Source organism: Euleptes europaea, chromosome 14 (genome assembly GCF_029931775.1).
Source record: "Euleptes europaea isolate rEulEur1 chromosome 14, rEulEur1.hap1, whole genome shotgun sequence".
Taxonomy (NCBI): domain Eukaryota; kingdom Metazoa; phylum Chordata; class Lepidosauria; order Squamata; family Sphaerodactylidae; genus Euleptes; species Euleptes europaea.
Window position 1 is genome coordinate 17145916 of NC_079325.1, and position 21445 is coordinate 17167360.

A 21445-nucleotide genomic window follows, 5' to 3' on the forward strand; every position below is an offset into this window, starting at 1 on the left:
GAGCCAGTTAACTGTGAACAACAGACTGTTGTTCTAGTTATGTGATCCACAGGCTACTTAAGCCAGAGAATGTAGACTCTGCACAAGTAAAACCCTCTTTAACAACAGATCAAACTGCATGGGATGGCGATTCTTCATCCTAATCCCTTTAGCACAACGAGTTGAAGAGAATGTTCAACAAAACGCGTTTCCTTCCAGAGAGAGAAGTACTTTCTGTGTGAGAATCCAGTGAAGTGAATGCTGGGGCTCTCAACAGCCGGCGCCATCTGGACACAGCCTGTGCAGATCGAGTGCGGCCCTTGATTTATCACTGTAGCCTGAGTTTTACAGGCAATTTTCACAGCCGCTGTTTTTAAAGGATGCCATGGAGACCCCTGCTTTCTTCTCCGGCGTCGCTGCCAGCTGGAAGTGGTGGAACTTCTAAGTTGCTGATCCCTTTGGCATGATTCTGCCCAGGAAGCTTGTACTTGGGTCAACTCAGGATTTTGCACCAACAGAAAGAAAAGAGCAAGAAAGCTACCTTTTGTGTAGGTAAGAGGTGTGTATGTATGCGTTCTGAAATGCAAGTGAGCTAATAGGAAGGGAGGTCTGACAACCGGATATTGGGGACCAGGGGCTGATCCACCATCTTGAAGGGACCAGGGTTCCCGCTGAGAGAAAAGGATAAAGGAGATGAGGCGAGGGCTAAGTTGATGGGCCAATGGCAAAGGGAGCACCAGCTCAGCCACAGAGTCAGTTGTGCCAGAATTTCCTAAATCCCATGTTCACAATCCTACCCATCCCCTTCTTCTTTGGAGCACATTCACTGTTGCCGCTGTATATAACAAGCATGCATTTGAAAGGAGCTTCCAAAAGAGATTTCATCTGTATATTTTCAATATGGACAGTACAAACAAGACAATCTAATATGACGAAAGGGGGCCAGCATCCTTCCCTCATCCACAGCACCACCCCTTTACGTTGATTTGCTTGCACTACTTGAAAATCTTAGATGTTCGGAAATGTTTGTTCAATAAGCTAGCTTCCTCTCTCGTTTCCAGTCCTGAGATATTTTTACACCATGGTCGTCTATGCATGAGTACTTTAACTCACATTCACCCCCGGTCTGTCTTGGTTGTTCCTTGGAGTTATGCGTGAGTTTTCCATCCATTAGAGATGACCTCACTGCCAGCCCTCACAAATCCGGGGACTTCCCGTTCCTCTGTTCACCAGATTCTTCCCTCTCCCTTGAGCTCATCCCGGGTGAAATCCCCGTGCATAAGGCAAAACGCAGGACACAGAAGCTTGCTTTCTCTCACAGCCAATTACAAAGCAGGGTGTAAGTGGGGATTCAAATGCTTCCTGCTTCCTGGCAGCTCTTTCTGAGCAGAAGAAAGGCGTTTTAAAAATGAGGCTTATATTTCTCCCCCCCTTTCAGATTGCTCTGTTTTTTGTTCTTAAAATGCTTTTTTATGCTGCCATTGGGTTTCTTTCACAGTAAGCACTACAAAGCAGCATTTAACGGGTGGGGCCTTGATTTGAGATTGGAGACTGCTTGTGCAGAGATTCCCAACAGGAAAGTGTGGGTCCAGCGAGCAACGAACTCCGGTAAACCTCCCATGCATAAGTGACCCACGTTATCCTTCCTGCTCCCCCATTTTCCCCACATTCTCCCTTTTGCAACTCTCTGCATCAGACATACTTACTATACACCGTCAGTTTTATGGGGATGCTTCGCCCACTGCTGATGGGGTTCTCTACCAGACAGCTGTACGTGTCGTCGTCAGACATGAGGACTCGGGTGATGGTGAGGACCTTCTGATCATGGGAGAGGATCAGGCGGGAGTCGTTGCTGAGCGGCTTGCCATCCTTCAGCCATGTGTAGGCAGGCTTGGTGCCATTCTCGTGCGAACAGTTCAGCGTGAAATACTCACTCAGCTCCAATACGGTGGAGGAAGCCAGGACAACATGAGGCTTTGTAATTGGAACTAAGAGAGAGAAAGAAAGAAAGAGAGAGAGGGAAAGAAAAGAAAGAGAGAAAACAAAAGAAAGAGAAAGTGAGAGAGAGAAAAAGAGAGAAAGAGGGAAAGAAAAGAGAGAAAGAGAAAACCAGAAAGAGAAAGAGAGAGAAAGGAGAGAGAGAAACTCTCTTGTTAATTCTTGAAAAACAAACCTAACTTTAAAGACCTTTCCCCCAGCAATTATATTAATCTTCTTGTTTCTGTTTCAGATCCATAGATGGAATTTTACCAATCAGAAAGTAGCTGGATGTTTGGGATACTGTATTATTAAGCCATCACCCCTACTCAGGTGTACTGGTTTTTCAGAAAGTGTTCTGGGGAATTTGGAGTTTTATGGAAGCGTAGCAAGGGCTCTTGAAAAGGAAAATCACTAACAGTAGAAGAAAACTTGACCACTGCTACTGAAATTCATCTGCACTTCACAGCCTCTTTCCAAAAGAGAAACTATTTCATAGGAGATTTTTCAGTGCTCCCCCCAAATTTCCCAATGAATGACAAGCCGGTTGTGCTATAGTAGACTGTTAGGAATGAATACAGCGAAACGACCTTTCCAAGCACCCACAAATGGGTCAAGGAACACCTGAACAGTCCATCAAAAAACTGGCTCCCTGAAAACAACCTGCCAAACAGGATATGAGCAGAACCAGTGGGTGTTTGAGCATCCCTATTTGAAACTATTTCACCACAAGAGCTTCAGTACTAGCAGAAAGGGAGAGGAACCCTCACGAAGAGAAGTGAAAATAAATATCAGCAACCCCAGCCATAAAATGACTTGCAGGTGGTAAACATGGACACCCATCTCAATTTATTTCACTTGGATAAATATTATTAAGCTCAGGCAATTATACCATTACCAGAACTTTTTCTTGCCCCCCTCCTTCAAACACTGAAGGCCCTGACCCCGTCCCCACCACTGAAAGAACAAAAACACTGAAATGCCCTCATGACAGCCATTTTGTGGGGCATTCACTACACTTTCCAGAAACTCCCAAAGTGCCTGCAATCTCCACAAAACTGAGGACCCTTGGCTGTACGTCATATGAAACTGGTCCGTTCACCTCATACTCTGACTGGCAGGTAGACTCCAGGGTTCCAGGCTGAGAAACACCTTTCTGTGCTACCTGAAATCCCCGTTGTTAGAAACAGAGCCTAGGATCTTTGGCACCTCCCAACACATAACCCAGCTTTCCATTAGAACTGGGAAGATCACAGCCATTACTCCACCTCCCTCCCTCACCCACCCACATTCATTATGAATGTGCTGACTGGGTATTGATTTCACTTGCACCACACTTCCTCCAAACAGCTCCTGCCACTTTTTCAATTGTTTCTCCAGCACCCAGAGGACATTCAGAGCCAGAATTTCTCAGCTTCCTCAACAGAACTCTAACCCCAACCTTCTTCCAGCTGTCCTCTTGAATAGGAAGAAGAAGAGTTGGGAGACTTAAGGGAGACTGAAACCGGCTTACAATCACCTTCCCTTCCCCTCCCCACAATAGATACCTTGTGAGGTAGGCAAGACTGAGAGAGTGTGACTAGCCCAAGGTCACCCAGCTGGCTTTATGTGTAGGAGTGGGGGAAACAAGTCCAGTTCACCAGATTAGCCTCCGCCGCCCATGTGGAGGAATGGGGGATCAAACCCGGTTCTCCAGATCAAACCTTTCAGAGTTTGAAAACATAGGTTAACCATAAAACCAAGGTGCAATATTAAAAGGTCAGAAGCATGATATCTGCACAGATTAGATGGCAGTACCAACAAACTGTATTTCTCAATGTAACCGCCTTTTAACCATTTTACAAAGGGCGCCTTTTAACCTTCCCATTCCTTTTGTAACCTTTTGAATTGTGTTTGTATGCCAATAAAGGGATGATGACGATGATATCTGCACAGATTCAGTTATAATCTCATGGCATATAGGATAAAATTATACCTTCTGGGGGTGGGGGAAACCCACTAATTTTCTTAGACTTACCATCCACTGTAAGGTTAATGTTAATCTCCCCTGTGAAGGTGTCGGCCGTAATGGAGATCTCCACCTCGTACGTGCCCTCATCAGACAACAGCAGCTCTTTGATCAGCAAGGAGCCATTCTCGAAGATTTTAATCCGGTCCCTGTAGTCCGGGCGCAGGTTCCCAATAATCCCCGTGCCAATAGACTGCACCACAGTAACAGGCTTGTCCCGCTTCACTTGCCACTTGATCACGGGTTTGTCATTGCTGGTGCTGGTGTATCTCACAGAGAGGAGGGCGGGTTTACCAACCGTACCATGAATTAAAAGCCCTGGGCTGGTAATATTGACTCCCTCTAGCAGATCTAGTGAAGAGGCCAAAAAAAAAAAAAAAAACTCGTTAGTTAGCATGGAGCTCTAACTGTGATGCTTTTCCTTCCTCTTACATTTGGGAATGCACCAAATCTCTATCCTCCATTTGGATAGGCTCGAATAGCCTGCGTCCAGGGAAAGGAAAGAAGGCATGGAGAGGCCTGTTGGTTTAGGATTTAACATCTGGATTTAACAGAAATGCAAGGTATTGATTTCAGCCTCAAGCTACCAGCTTCAGTGGCCTTTGCTTCTTATTGCTAAAGAAAAAAATAACAATTTTCACCCTGGAATGACAGCAATGTTAACTTTGGATATGGCATGGGAAAGTAAACCATTTTTAAACTCTTCTGTGCATTGCAGGTCATAACTGGCCCCAAAGAGATACTTAAAGAGAAAGAAAACTTTTTTTACCTTTAACCAAATTGTATGCTATGTATTCTCCATAGGCTTAGAACCCATTGGAAATTTCAGCTAACAGAAGGGGGAGATTTGTGCCAATGCCCCCCTCCCATTGCAGACCAACTTCTCCCCCATGCAGTTCTTTAGGCTCCCCTGTCCCCCAAGAGTAGCATTTGGGCCACAGCAGGAGGGAGGAGAGCAGGAAGTCCAATTCTACTGCCAAAAAATCCCTTCTGTCAGCAGAGATCTACCACAAGATCTAAACTGTTGTCGAACATATTTCATTTTCTTCAGCTGTGACTTAATCAGGACCTATTTGGCCCTATTAGCAGATGTAAACAGTCCTTTTTTAAACATGTATTGGAGGATTTAATTTTTTTCTGTCAAAAGGAGGGGGGAAATCAGAATTTCTGTGCAGTACTTGGAGTCCCTAAGTCCTTGAGCATTTTGCTGGTTGTCAGCTCCGTTACCGCCCCCACTTCCAATTCCTCAATCAATGAATTCACTTTAGTGGGGATTGAAAGTTTAATTAACTGGTTGCAAGGCTCAAAACACAGACGCTTGGCAGCTGTCATTTTAAGTGACATAAGGCAGCGCTGAGGATGAACACGGCCTCACCATGGTGATCCTGTGGAAAATCTCCACAGACTTCCCAGCTTTTAGAAAAGGCAAAGGAAAGCCAGTACAGCTCACCTGACCTTTCCCTTCCTTAGCACCCAACAGAGCAGAAAATGTGAAGGGCTGCTATAGTATCAAGTTTTGTTTTTTACTCTGTGGTGTGTTCCCAGGCAAAGGAATGAGCTCATCCACATTTGGACTGATGCTGGGACAACGATGTGCAGACCAATGAGTTTGCAACACCACCAGAGGTTTTTCAGCTCCCCCCACCCCCTCCAAATAAATAACTTCCAAAAAAATTCAGCCTGCAAAAGGAGCAACCTGGACTAAAGGGATAAAGCCTCCCCACCCCCCAGCATTTACAGCAAAGGGGTACCACCCACAGCTCTTGTTAGCGGCAACATGCCACTTAGAAATTCCAAACACCGCATTTGTGCAATGCACATTAATAAGGGGCTTGTTCAAGAAGAATTCCAGGAAGTGGAAAAGCTAGCCTACGTGTTTGTCTGCCAGTGTAATGGAGCCGGTCTCTGCCTGGTCATATTGGTCTTTTATGCCAATATTGTCTGTTTCCGCTGGATCTGCTGCTCTCTAACTGCACATTATCTGCAGTGGAATTCTTAAAACACAATGCATGGGGGGGGCTGCCCCAAAGAAATTCAAGGAGTACCTTGTGATCAATTATGCATTCCCAGCGAAAATGTGGAGTTTCTGAATCACGTGAGTCCCTTCCCCCTGAAAATGCTGCTTTGTAATTGGCTATGGTGTGTGTGTGTTTTTTAAAAATACGTCACCAACCCCCGTCAGCCCCACATGGGATTCTTTCATTTGATCTCAACTGAGTGGCAATTTTACAGCCAAAGCTGAGAAGAGTCCAGACAACCCACCACCACCAATTTGTTTATGTGTAACTCAATGCAGAGGTCATAAGAACATAAAAACACTCGCACGATCATTTGTGACATTCATTGTTCCATTGGTAGTTGCACTCGCAAAAAATAAAAAAAGGCTTTCAGGCCTATAAGAGGATGCATATAAGGGGAGGGCGGCAAATCAGCCAGGCTCTGTTCCATCCTGCCGAGAACTGAATCCGACCCACACTCACTCTGAAACTGAACAGCAACCTCAGCAGCATTATTCTCTAGCTAGTGCAATAGATAATCGTTTCTAGGGGAGAGGTTGGATGAGGGGAAAAGGCAAGAAGGATGGGAGAAAGACTCTGTGGTTTTGGAACAGGCATCTGGCACTACACTACAGAAAGCTCTGTTTGCGGCTCCCCAGATCTTTCATCTGTTGTCATAGAAACGAGTAATCCTAATGTCAGATGTGATGGCAATAAAGCTGTTTGGAATGGGCTAGTTTTACTTGGGTTGCCTAGTAAAAATTCGGTTTAGTGGTTTTATTTGTTTTATGTTGTCAGCCACCTAGATCGGTTTCTGGAAAGGTAACACATAAAATCTCCAAGTAAATAAATAAAAGCAAACAGAATTCTGATCTTCTTGTTCACCTGTCTAAATTTCCTGTTTTTTATATCTGGAAACACAGCCACCTATTATCCCTCCTTATGATAACAGCCACTACATCATGAGTTGAGAGACATGCTGCGGGAGTTCAATGTGAAGGTCAACATGGGCACATCAGGAAAAATTGCCAGCTGTCACACTACACACAGGAAGGGTTGCCAGCTGTGTCTTGGCAAAATGCCAGGTTTCGAGAGCGGTACCTGGGAAAGACATGACATCTAGAGATGTGCATTTGGATATTTCTCGTCTGAATAAATTTCCATAAAATACATTATTGGTATTTTTCAGACATATTCAGGTATCCAGAACGATATTCGGGTTCTCAGGAATACCGATACACTGACGATAGCAATTTATCTAACTCTATCTCTTACTGCCAAATCCAAGCAGATGGCATTTTACTTTGGTTAGGCTCCACGATCTGCAGTCTGGAGCACAGGTTATGTGAACACTGCCAGGCTAAGAAGGAGCAAAAGAGGACACGTGCCGTTGGGCATGCTGCTGGAAGAGAACAAATGCTCAGTATCAGATGAGCCGCCTCCAAAAGGGCCAGGGCCCGCTGCCTGGGTGAAGAGATCTAAACAAAACTAGTATTGATACACAGCAGAGGGGAACATGAATCATCTGGTTGACAATTAAGTGTCAGATTAGGAGCTGTGCGCAGGAGCACAAGAAAAGGCTTAAACAAGGCCCAAAGTCATGGGACCTATTAGTATGCAAGCCTTCGCTCATTCCTCTTCCTTTGCCTGATGCAAAACGCAAGGGGAAAGCTACAAATGATGCAGTTTTTAAAAAGCCACCAGAAAAAAAAGACCCAGAACTCCCTAGCACAGGTATGGTGGTCCTAGGTATATGTCTCCCCTGTATTTATCTTCCAGCAACCTCTATGAAAAAAACCAAAACTGTAAGACCAGAAAGAAAGCCAAAGGACAGTGCTACACAGGAGCTTCTGGGCATCAGAATACCGCACAAAGACCTTTCAGGAGATTCCCGACAAGTAGCCCTTGCGGGATTCAGACTCCTGCAGAGAAGCTAGTTTCGGCCAGGTGCTGGAGGGTCAGACCATTAACAAGCACAGCCAGGCAGATTCAGCAAGCCACACACAGTCATACGCCATTATACGGTAAACCTTCAAAATCAAAATGTACCGTATTTTTCGCTCCATAAGACACACTTATTTCCTCCTCAAAAGTGAGGGGAAATGTCTGTGCGTCTTATGGAGTGAATGCCGGCTGGGCACGTGCACGTCGGGACGGCACAAGCCGGCATTCCCCGCCCCGACGGCCAGCTGGGAGGTGGGTGGGGCCGCACAGAGCCACGCGTGCGTGTCGGGACGGCGCGAGCTGGCGTTCTCCGCCCGGACGGCCAGCTGGGAGCCGGGCGGGGCACACAGAGCCGGCTGGGCGCGTGCGCCGGCTCGCACCGTCCCGACGCACACGTGCCCAGCCGACTCTGTGCGGCCCCGGACGCCTCCCAGCTGGCCGTCCGGGCGGGAAACGCCGGCTCGCACCATCCTGACGCGCACGCGCGGCTCTGTGTGGCCCCGCCCGCCTCCCAGCTGGCCGTCAGGGTGGGGAACGCCGGCTCGCGCTGTCCTGACGCACACGCGCCCATTTGGCATTCACTCCATAAAACAAGTTTTTAGAGGAGGAAAAGAAGATTTTTTCTTGTTTTCCTCCTCTAAAAACTAGGTGCGTCTTATAGTCAGGTGCATCCTATGGAGCGAAAAATACGGTATTTTGTTATTTATTTAAAAGATCAACCCCCCTTTTTTAAGTGCCTTGGTCTGTTACTATAGGATGCCCACCAATTGTTTTGGTGTTATCATCTGCATGGAGGACTAGGCAAATTTGTCCACTTCCTGTTTTCCATCAGCTGACTTTGCCTTAGTGAGTTGGTCTTGTAGACTCCTCCCCTTCTGGCTTAACCAATTCACTGGGGGTGTGGGAGTGAGGTAGTTGTGAATTTCCTGCATTGTGCAGGGGGTTGGACTAGATGACCCTGGTGGTCCCTTCCAACTCCATGATTCTAGAATATTTAGTTGTGATCCACTGTGGCATCATGGCTAAAGTGTTGGGCTAGGACTGGGCAGACCCCAGTTCAAATCCCTCATTCAGCCATGAAGCTTATTGGGTGATTTGTGTCTAGTCTCTTGATACTGGTTGTGCCCAGTAAAACCTGAGATGTCTGAGGGTAGAACTAATACAGTGGGGGTGAACCTATGGTGCGAGTGCCAGAGGGGGCACTCAGAGCCCTCTCTGTGGGCATGCGCGCCATCGCTCCAGGACAGTGTTTGCCTGAGTTCGTTACTAGAAAGCCAGAGGGACACGGGGCCAGGTTGTTCCCCTCCCCACGCGCACCTGAGGGCATTTCTCACATCACCCGCCTCTCTGCCCAGCAGCCCAATGGGAGCGCTTCCTCCCTCCCGTCACATGCGGAAGGCCGGCTCACATGCCAGGGGGCTCACATGCGGTGTGAGGGTGCGGCGCGGACGGCAGCCTGTTGAGTCTGTGGCAAAGGTGATTCCCGTGGCGGGGTTGGAGAGGAGCTAGGTTGGAGGGGAGCATAGCTCACAGCGTGGCACAGCTGGAGGGGAGCAGAGTGCTCGGGCCACAGCGTGGGCTTTGCGGCGCCTCCCACTTTTCAGTGAAATCCCCTACTAAAAGAGGAACACCCATTTACCCAGTATGTAATTAACCTGTGGAACTCCTTGCCACAGGATGTGGTGATAGCATTTAGCCAAGATGCCTTTAAGAGGGGATTGGACAAATTAATGTCATTAATTAATTAATTAATATATGAGTTGTTTTTTCTAAACTAAAACCTCAGTATTCAGGTTAAATTGCTGTGTTGGCACTTTGCGATAAATAAGTGGGTTTTGGGTTGCAGTTTGGGCACTTGGTCTCTAAAAGGTTCGCCATCACTGAACTAATATATATAGCAAAAACCTGAGAAGTTCCAGAACATGCAGTTCTGAGGGTAAACATTTATGTAAACTGTTGGGAAGGTTCAGGCAGGGGGTGGGGGAGCCGCAGAAAACTAACTATGCATGGAGAGTTAAATTCTGCCTTTCTTCTCTGCTCCGAACTGTCTTCTTCCAGTCCTGCTTTCCCTTATTTATATTTATGAACGGCATGGTGTAGCAGGCCATCAGAGTACCTGTTTCAAATCTCCCTTCTGCCACTGGAAGCTCTTTGGGTTACCTTAGATGACTCTCTCTCTCAGACTAAATAGGGATGCCAGCCTCCAGGTGGCACCTGGGGATCCCCTGGAATTACTGCTCATCTCCAGACTACAGAGATCAGTTTCCCTGGAGAAAATGGGTGATTTGGAGGGTAGATTCTATGGCATTGTACCCCACTGAGGTCCCTGTCCTCCCCAGCCTCCATCCCCAAATCTCCAGAAGTCTCCCAACCCTGGATCTGGCAATGCTACCCCCCCATCCCCCACTGGTGGCAACCCTAAGCCTAACTTATCTGACAGGGTTGTTGTAATGATAAAATCGAGGAGAGAATGAGGCACACCACCCCAAACTCCTTTGGAGGAAGGATGAGATTTAAAAATGTACTAGATAAACATATAATCATAATATAGCTCAAGTTTCACTCCCCAAGACAAGCAAGAACAAAGTAATAAATCAATTCACTAACTAATATTTCAACAGTCAACAGGGTATATACATACAGGTGGGTCAAATCACAACAAAACACTCAGTGCTCAAAATAACTTATGGACCAAACGGTTATATGAAAAGGACAAAAACAAATATATGAATCTGGTTTATTTCAGATGGAAAAGAATTCCATAAGTGGGGAGAGATCACCACTGAAAACACTGTGTTAGCTATAGATATCAATTTTATCTCTGATACTAGGAGGTCCATAACAGATGTGACCACAGGGACTTGGATAATGTCTATTTGGGAGTAATATGTAGTTCTGCGTTCATTTGATATGTTCAGATATGACCCACTCCCATTGGTGTCACCTAGGACTGACTGGATAATTAATGTTGTCTGGAAGGAATTTGACTTCCTCTGCAGTTGATTTCTCTGTATGTCCAAAACCGCTTAGGCTGTGAGATTGCCAACCTCCAAATTGGGCCTGGTGATCTCCCAGAATTACAACTGTTCTCCAGGCTACAAAAATCAGTTCCCCTAGAGAAAACGGCTGTTTTGCAGGGTGGATTGTATGGCCTTCAGACTCTGCTGATGTCCCTCCCCTCCCCAAACTCCATCCTCTACCCTAAATCTCCAGGCATTTCCCAAACCTATGGTTGATCAGAAAGAGGAGGGCAAAGAATGGGTGTTCCTGCCTCACAGCAGATGGGCTAGACTAGACGTTCTTTTGGACTTTTCCATTTCTAGGACTCCATAGAATCAATTTATTTTTCAAGAGGAAGTGTGTGTAGAAAAAGTAAGGGCTGGCACTCATTCAGGCTGACTGTTCAGAAGGCTGGTTTCTTTCAGCACATTTTGTATCCTGAGTAGTAACCCCCTCCAGGAAAAGGGAGGGGGAATTGGTATCCTAGGCACCAGCTCCAGCTTTTGGGGGGCAGAAAAAGAGACTGCCAGGAGCAGCGGACAAAGCTTTCGGTTGTTGGTCTTAGCTCCTTTCTGGCCCAAGTTTAAAAGGCTGCAGTGTACAGGAACATCAGCATTTGTGATTCACAAGGCTACATCAAGGACCTGGCAAACAGAATAATCAGACGCAGGACAAAGGCAGCAGAGACAGCGGAGCCCTTCCAGCCTAGATGGTGGCGCTTCTGGTTTGGCACAGCCCAAGTGCATTTTAGCAGAGACCTTTAGGATGGTTCTCTCCTTAGAGACGCACCTGGATACATCTGCTAATTCCTGCCACCTCTGAAAGGAGTAGCCAAGGGCGCCTAATCTTAAAAATATAAGAACATAAGAAAAGCCATGCTGGACCAAGGCCTATCACGTCCAGCCGTCTGTTCACACAGTGGCCAATCAGGTGCCTCTAGGAAGCCCACAAACAAGACAACTGCAGCAGCACCATCCTGCCTGTGTTTCACAGCACCTAATATATTTGGCATGCTCCTTTGATCCTAGAGATAATAGGTATGCATCATGACTAGCATCCATTTTTACTAGTAGCCATGAATACCCCTCTCCTCCATGGACATGTCCACTCCCCTTTTAAAGCCTCCCAAGTTGGCAGCCATCACCACATCCTGGGGCAGGGAGTTCCACAATTTAACTATGCGTTGTGTAAAGAAATCGTCTCAATCTGAACGAACCACTTCAAGAAATCTGTACAAATTCAGTCTGTAGTCCTTAAATGTAACTATTTGGATTGAGGGCTGTTTCAAAACGTAGGCTGCCTGGGGCCTTCAAGCTGACACGATCTTCCCCATGCTAAAGATGCCAACTCCATCTTGGGAAATCCGAGGATATTTCAGGGTTGTGCCTGGGCAGGGAGCTCAGAGGGGATGTGATGTCACTCTAGGACTTCAATTCCTAGACTCTGTACCATAGAGTGGGGTGGCCAGCCATGCACTTGCAAATACTGAGAGATTGGGGGATGTCTGGGAGAAGATGGAGTTTCAGGAAATGTGACATCATAGCTTCTGTGATGGTGTAGGAATTTCCTAATCACTATGATAAAGTCCTTAGAGACTGGGGAAATAATGATAATGAAAATATGCATAGAAAAGGATAACTGGATAACTGATGTACTTATTGAAAATACGAACCAAGTCTAAGGAGATGCTAAAAGAAACTACAAAGTGGAAAAAGTCATATTTCAGCAACCAAATAGGCACCATTTTAAATTAAAGTTGGGGCAGGAGAACAAATGTTTCAGTAGTCCCAGTCTTGAGTACATTCAACTGTATTAAAAATTAAGTCATTTCAAAAGCATCCTTTGTGATATATTCTCTTGCGCATAACTTACAATAATATCGTAATTTCAACACAGGACAAATTTATCCTTGTTCTCAATAAAGGATTTCTGCCTTTCTCATACGTAGCTACTGTACAGGTCCATTTAATTCTTTATACCAACAGTCACTCGTTATGTAAGACCAGAGAGTGTTACGTGAGTCACACACGCACTGAATGGCCAGCCTTCTATTAATGGCATTCCTGACTTCCTGTCACAATTCAAAGGCAGGGGTAGCCGTGCCAATCTTTGGCTTTTGTTCTTCTTTCATTTGTGCTGAAAGATTTTCTCCACCTTGGCTTCCAAACCGGAGCGCTTTTGGAAAGGAAACTCCACACGATATGCTCTACCCATCCTGTTTCCAGGTTGTCGCTGTCCTCACTTCACTGTCCCAGACCTGCTTTTACTGCAGCCTTTTTGGGAAGGACACACGCCAAGTGCATGCGCATGCCATGTGAGAGGAATGGTGCACATTTTTCTGCCTTGCATAGGTCACACCTGCATAGGCATCATTTGTCGACCATCAGACCCCTCATGGGGCCATTTTCCCGCTGTACCACTGGAGGGCTTTTGCAAAAGAAAACTGGTAATTGCTATAGCATTGTAATGATCGACAGCCACTTATTTTAAATGCTAACAGATAGCCCGATATCATCAGATCCCGGAAGCTCAGCAGGGTCAGTACTAGGATGGGAGACCATCAAGGAAAGCTCGGCAAAGGCAAACCACCTCTACTTAATCACTTGTCTTGAAAACTCTATGGGGTCACCATAAGTCAGCTGTGACTTGATGGCACAATACATGTACAGTAGAACTGTTAAACTGCTGTAGCATATGCATAAAAAACAAAACAAAAAGGGTTAGCAAGTTGCATGCCAGCCTGATAATCATGCCCTAAACAGCCAGTACAGACTGATTGCAGAACATATGGAAAAAAGTCAGAGGAAAGTGTGCAGAGAACTTCCACCTGTGGAACCTGTTTCCAACGAGCATGCCTCTGCATTCACAGTGGCAATGGGAGCAACACACAGAATGCTGACTGGGTGGAAGCAGCCTAAGTCCTCTGCATCTGATGGCAACCATAGCTTGGGGGTTTCAAAATAAAACACCAGCTGGAATATTAATTCAAAAGTTGCGAGCACTTTTATGTTAGCAGGATTTATTTGGGAAAGTTCTCCATCAAATTCATTGCAGCCGTAACTTCCATCCACTGAGAATTTCAAGATGAAGATGGGATATCAGGAAAGGCCAATCCCACCTGACTTTCTCCAACCATAGCTATTCCATAGAAAACATTAATCTAATAGGATACCTGTTTACTCACTCTGTATCTGTTGTTGGTGTGCACTGAATTTGTACAATACTGAGAGCTACCTACTAGCTTCCTGATTCGACTAGCACATTACCTAGTGGGTATCTCAGCAAAGTCTAATTACATAATTGTATTTGCATGTGACTTTGGGGCATTATTCTTCAATGTATAGAAGTAGAAAAGTTATCATCTGTTTATATATTTTTATCCTACCCTTCCTCCATGGAACTTGGAGCAGTGGTACATTGCTCTCCCCCACATTTTGTCCTCACAACAACCCTATGAGGTAGGTTAGGTGGAGAGTGTGTGACTGGGCCAAGGTCACACAATGAGCTTCTTGACTGGGTGGGGGTTTGAATCCAGGTTATCCAAGTACTAGTGGAACACCACAGTGACACAATAGTTCAGACTGAGCTCACAAGGATGTCCTGGGAAAATGACACAAATAAAACCAAAATACGACATTCTGGGTGACCATTTCTTTGATAGGTTCCTGCCCCAGAGTGACTGGCTGATGTTTTATCAAAGAGAAGTACTAGATAGGAGAAAACTTCCTGACAGGTATGGAATCTACATGTTTGAATGATTCATCCATCAGACTTGTAGACAGTGTCATGCATTCACCCCAAAAAGAGGGGATGTGATGGGGTACATGTGTAACGAACAGCATTTCTGGAATCTATTTAGTCACCATGGCTAGCATGAATCTATCTAATCCCCTTTTAAAGCAGTCTATGCCTGTGGCCATCACTACATCCTCTGAATTCCACATTTTAGTCACTCATTGTATAAAGAAGTATTGCCTTTTGTCCAGCGCAAGTCTACTGCATGAAAAAATATTGGTGATTTTGGGGGTGGAGCCTGGGGAGGGACCTAAGTAGGGTACAATGCCATAGAGTTCACCCTCCAAAACAACCATTTTCCTCAGGGGAAATGATCTCTGTAGTCTGGAGATCAATTGTATAAGCAGGAGATCACCAGACCCACACCTGGAGGCTGGCAACCCTAACAATGAGTCATTTGTGGCATTTGAATCCAGATCTCGTACTTTCAAGTTCAACTTGTTTGTGTGTGGATATCAAATCAGATTTATTCTATCCATTGTAGTGTTGTTTGATGGGTGGGCTAGGGTTGCCAGCCTCCAAGCGGTAGCTGGAAATCTGGTTCACTTGGAGAAAACGTTCACCTGGAGGAAATGGCTGCTTTGGAAAATGGACTCTATGGCATTACACTCTATTTAAGTCTCTCCAGGTATTTCCCATACCAGAGCTGGCAACCCTAGGGGCGGGGGGTGCCTTAGTTTGAAGTGCACTGTAGCAAAATGCTAGCACTGCATTACAGATTTACGAAATCCTCACCCATGTAGAACACTTCCAACATAAAAACTGCATGCAAAATACAAGACGTAATGGTAGCAATTTAGGCACACTAAGAAGCTGCCACAGACTGCAGTTTGCTAGCATGGGCAAACGGCACCGAAGACTCACTCACATGACCCCTTTTGTACCAGTCCACTTGCAAGATCTCTCATGAATTCCAATACAGAAGCACCATCCGTGCAGGAATTTGGTAAAGTGTTAAGTGGACCTCAGTGCTGGAGTTCACAGACAAGAAGGCACTAAAGGAGGGGGGGGGAGTCCTGCCTGTTCTGAGAAGAGAAATACTTCTTCATTTGGCTTCTTGCAGCTGAAAAGCCAGGGACATGGTGTTCCAGGCACACTGGCTACACAACAGAGAGAAATTCTGGGACCATTACCACTGTATATCCTTAAGCAGTAAGAAAGAAAGATTAGTATTATCACAACATAGTGCCAAGAAGGGCACTTCAATTAAGTGAGGGGATCCAATGTAATTAAGCTTATCTTGGACCCTCTATGCTGGTTCACATGATACAAGGCTTTTTAAAAAAAAAAGTACAACCCATCAATTAATCTAAGTTCTCTTGATGGCTACAGTTAACAACGTATGGTAGAATGGTAGAACTATATGGTAAAAGTTATATTTCGTAACTGGAGTAGACAAGTGCTCAAACGATCAGAGGAAAATTAAAAGGTAAGGTAAAGGTCCCCTGTGCAAGCACCAGGTCATTCTTAACCCATGGGGTGATGTCACATCCCGACATTTTCTAGGCAGACTTTGTTTATGGGGTGGTTTGCCAGTGCCTTCCCCAGTCATCTTCCCTTTACCCCCAGCAAGCTGGGTACTCATTTTACCAACCTTGGAAGGATGGAAGGCTGAGTCAACCTTGAGCCGGCTATCTGACACCAACTTCCGTCGGGATCGAACTCAGGTAGTGAGCAGAGCTTGGACTGCAGTACTGCAGCTTACCACTCCGCACCATGGGGCTCCACCTTTATCTTTAGCACCCCCTTAATTAACTTGCGACTGGGGGAAGGCACTGGCAAACCACCCCGTAAACAAAGTCTGCCTAGTAAACGTCGGGATGTGATGTCACCCCATGGGTCAGCAACGACCTGGTGCTTGCACAGGGGACCTTTACCTTTTTAATTAACTTGCACTGTCTTGCAAGTTAACTTGCACCGAACTTCAAACTGCCCCCACCACTATTAGGTCTAAACTCACCATTTTCTTGCCCCTCCCCCCCCTAAAGGAAGCAGTCTCTTGGCCACGAGCGTATCCCTTGCTGGAGAGACTTACTGGTGGAAATACAAAGTCACAAACAAAAGAACTAAATTCCAACTAGTACCCCAAGGAGCTCCATGTCACAGGCTGGTTGCCTTGCCTCCTTGAGTAACAGCTCGACAGTTCAGCGTTGTAAAATTTAACATGTTGTTCCAGCAATTAACTTATTTTGACTTGCTTGTTAAAACCCATCCAACAAATTAGAGAAATCTAATTTCAAAATGAACTTTCAGTGCAAACTATCCCTAAGAGCTTTGGACTGCATTACTGCAGCTTACCACTCTGCACCACGGGGCTCCTAGAGGAAAATTAGGGGACGTAGTGGGGAGGATCTGTGGATTTTATTAAGAGGAAAATTAGGGGGCCTTTAATAAAATCTACAGATCCTCCCCACAAGTCCTCCTTTGAGTAGAGCTAGAGTGGCAGCCTTCCCATAGCCTTTTCAAAAGAGGAGCTAAGAGGGGGAGCCACAGAAGAAGGGAAGGCTTCTCTCCAAGCACAGGGGGTAGACAACAAAGACTATGGAAAATAGCATTTTATAAGGTTTGTTAGCTCGGAAGATACATTAACATATAAAAACAGTAAATACAAAATGGGTATTTGCCGTCCTTCTTAATAATAATAATAATTGCATGCCAAGTCACAATTGACTCATGGCAGCCCTAGGACCATGCACTTTTTAAGGCAAGAGATGAGTAGAGATTGTTAACCACAGCCTTCCTCTGCATAGCAACGCCCTGTTTTCCTTGTTGGTCCTTTGATGGTCTTACCAACCATGGCCAACCCTGCTTAGCTTCCATACTCAGGTGAGATTGGACTAAACTGGGCTATCAGGCTACACCTTCCCTTTCAGAAGACATATTTTTATGCAAAAGACATCACAAATCTGTCGGCTTCTTCACTGTGTCATATGGGTATTGCACCCAAATTGTATAGTTTTCACCATGTCAAACCTCCTTTACATCCGCAGCTAAGTCAAGTTAGTAACTGTGAAATCCTATTCCATTGGTTTTAATAAGATGTAGGTCCCCAAAACAACTGTGCTGCTGGATTAAGTTTAATGTGACAGAAATAAATTACCTTATTGTTATCCAATATCCTTCAAGGCAGGATGGTGTTATAAGTCATATATTACAAGTGGCGGGGGGGGGGGCAGAAGAGGGTGAAAGAGAATAGCTTGGCTAAAGTTCATAACAACAGTAAAATTTGAACTGAGGACTTGGATTCATAGCAGAGTTGTTCTGCTGCTACAATGCAACAGATAATTTCCTGAAGGAATTGGATTTAAAACTCCCGTACACACATGCATAAAACACACAACAGCACTTCTAGGAAAGTTATTTGCTTTCAGATCCTTCTAAACATATTTCTTGAGTTTTAAACCCTGAAGCCAAAATTTAAGATTGGCATTCAAAGCATGGGCTCTATCATAACATTTCGTATGAACTTAACCGTGTTTGCAGCTTGCCGCCGTCGAACGATGGGTCTCTCAGGCAACTCATCTTTGCATGAACATGCTTAAATCCACCTGCTTTGTTTTTAAAACCTGTTCAACCTTTACAAGGTGCTCCAAGGATTCTGAATGTCCATCCCACCCCTTTATGCTCAATTTCAGAGGCACAGATCAATCATCTGCTCCCAAAAGAGTCCCTTGGTTAATTCCTTCTCAGTATGCTGAATTGCAAGGAGTCCTGATCCCTCCTGCATGAGGGGGAACAACAGGTGTTCAGAGCTGCCACTTGAAAGATTCTCACCCTTTTGCCTAGGAGCTGAACAACACATGCACACATCTGAACCAGACCATATCCCCTCTTTCAAGAGCTTCTGCCAAACCTTGCCACCCTTCCCAAAAGCTTTATAAAGAGTGCCGTTTTCCTACCTGTGTAGATTATAAAAAGGCAAGCTAACTGCACAAAACCAGGAGCCCTGAGAACTCTGGACAAGACTTGCCTTCCCCTCTTCATTTTGGGTTTAGTTTTCGGTCTCTCTCGCACACAATTAGCATGATTTGTCCACTCCGGGCACGTCCCTTAGTACCACTTGGAGTTGTTCTGCCACCACTGAACCCTGCCAAGTCCTTTTTCAATAGACAGAGCTCTGTGTGTTGTTGCGGGGTTTTGTTTTCTCTTTTCTTCGCTTTTGGTCAGACCTGATGTTTTCTGGATTCACGAGCCCTACATCCTCCTTTTTTGAGGATTAGCTAACTATCTATCCTTGAGGGGGGGGGATAATAAAATCAAAAAACAATCCCCAACTTTCCAGCAACTTTGTGTCAAAGGCCTGATTAAGTTTCTTGAAGAAAAAAAGTCCAGATCACCTTCTGTAGCCTCTCCCACAGTTCCTAGGGAGGTTTTTTGACATATGCCACACAGTACCCACAGCACTCTCAAATGAATACCTCAGCGGGCGGGCGAGGCGAATTATGGGATCCATTTGCATTTCCTGGCCTTGAAAAGAGTTGTGGCCGTTTTGTCTCTTTGCAAACCTTCCTGGGCTTTTTCTAGTTTTCAGCTTATGGCAAAACCGTTCCAGGCAAGCAGCCATAACAACTTGAAAACGGATGTGCACAGGATGTGGCATTTGCAGGCAGGAGAGGCAGCAGTTATCTAAAATAGGAATTACACTCCTACCAGAAGGTTTTTTAGACCAACAACATGTAATGCTTACAAATGAAGGTTGCCAGCCTCCAGGTGGGGCCTGGAGATCTCCCAGAATTGCAGCTTTCCCTCTCTTGTCTGTCTGGCATAGGAGCTATGGGGGGTGAGGGAGACAGAAAAAGCAGAGGAAGTCAGCTATAGTGTTCAGAGAAGATGCTTTTGACTCACAGAAAAGCCTGAGCTGAAAACTGAAATTGGCAGCAAGCCTTGTGATGCAAAAGTCTTAAAGGAGCAGCACAGCACAGTCCTTTGGGTTAAAAGGCATTAAGGTTTTGGAGGAGGGAGGGTAAGCATCCCTCTTTCCTATTTTTTCCAATCCATGAAAAAAAAAAGCCTCATCTGAAAACTGACTGGGGGCGGTGCAGAACTTGCTGTTCTAATGGAAACATGGCTGGTTGGTGTGATGGTGTGTGACAGCAGTGTGGTGTAGTGGTTAAGAGTGTCAGTCTAGTGTCTGGAAGATCCTGGTTCGAATTCCCACTCGTGCCATAGAAGCTTGCTAGGTGATCTTGGGCCAGTTACAATCTCTCAGTCTAACCTACCTCATAGGGTTGTTGTGAGGATAAAATGGAGGAGAGGAGAATGATATAAGCTGCTTTGGATCACCATTGGGGAGAAAAGTGGGATATACATGAATTAAATACAAAAATAAAAATAAACCCTAGCAATGACCCACAAATATTCTTTCATGCCAGGGCAACAGAACCCTGTGAGGCAAATCAGATACAAAAAAATTAATCTGAATGTATTTAAATTGTACACTATACTACACAAGAGCCAGTATAATATACCATTGAGACCAGGATGGAGGGGACACAGATTCAAAGTCCCATTCACCCCTGAAGTACATTGGGTGACCTTACATCAGCCTTCTTTGCCTCACAGGCTTGTTATAAGGATAAAAGAGGGCTATGCATGCAACCCTGAGTTCCTTGAAGGAAGGGCGGGATAAAACAGTATGATTGATATACATTACATCATTTATTATAGGCTGTTATAGGTTTGGTTGTAGATGACAAAAGTCCCAGGCTACTGTTTACATCAGCTATTCAGAAAAATGAGAACATTAGCACAAGAGATGGGTACCGTACATCAATTCACATTCTTTAATTCATAGGGAAAGTGGCTGAAATGCTTCACATGCACATAGCTTTAAAAGCAGTAAAAATGTACATGTACAACAGCCAAATAACCACTGCCCTAGCAATAACCAGCTTAGAGAAGCTGTTAGAAATAACAAAACATTTTGCTAGCTTGTCAGCTCCAGATTAAGGAACTTGGTTAACAGCAAGCAGTCATGAAACAATACCATAAACCAACAGGTATTTTCCCTTTGTCAGTTTGTCAAGCTGTTGAGTTTTGTTGCTTTTAATTTCTGCCTTACTTACACCAGCCATCCTCCAGCCTAACTAGGCCAACATTCCAGCCCCGATGTGCCAATTAGTCTCCTTTGAGCTGTCCCAAATCTTTTGAATAGGACACGGTTACAAAACTCAGCCAATTGCTGAAGTGAACTGGATGCTTTTACGGTCCCAGCTCTGTTGTACTTAATAAAATCCAGTATTTACTACCAAACAGAAAGTGCAAGCTGTTCTAAAATAGTTGATTAAAGGTGTGGGTGGGGGATGGCTTGGTGGGTTTTCCAAATGCTCATTTGGTGAGAATCACTCCGTTTATTGCTTGCCGCTTCCAAATCTCATCAAGGAAACCTCTTCTTGTGGTGCATTTCCACAGGCCCTGGGTGGCCATTTTCTTCCTAAAGTGTTCCAATACATCCCTTTAAAGTGTTTTTTTTCCAGAGAGAACATTTTCCCAGGCCTTTTAAGTTTTTTGTTTTAAACCAAAACAACTGATCTTCACTCTTTCTCTCTCCCTCTCTCTGCTACTGGAGTTCTTTGGCCCCTGTCTCTTACACAGTGAAAAAAAATCATAAACAGAAGCTTTATTTTTTGAAACAAGTCTGCATGTTTCTAAATGCTGCAGCCCTAAATCCCAGTTGGCTCAGCTATCCTTCCTATGATGTCTTGATATGATCAGATAAGCCCCCAAAACACCCAATCGCTATCAG

At 45.1% G+C, this 21445-nt stretch overlaps 1 protein-coding gene across 1 annotated transcript in view; it reads right to left on the minus strand.

Annotated features, from left to right (window-relative positions):
* The window catches only part of HEPACAM (hepatic and glial cell adhesion molecule), a 29033-nt gene extending 10251 nt beyond the window's left edge, over window positions 1–18782 (minus strand). Inside the window, exons 1-3 of the mRNA XM_056860615.1 lie at window positions 18600–18782; window positions 3974–4315; window positions 1686–1967 (exon numbers count right to left, since the gene is read on the minus strand). Of these exons, the coding sequence (XP_056716593.1) occupies window positions 1686–1967; window positions 3974–4315; window positions 18600–18684 (709 nt within the window). The 5' untranslated portion in view covers window positions 18685–18782. The remainder of the gene's footprint in view (window positions 1–1685; window positions 1968–3973; window positions 4316–18599) is intronic.
* Between the last annotated feature and the right edge of the window lie 2663 nt (window positions 18783–21445).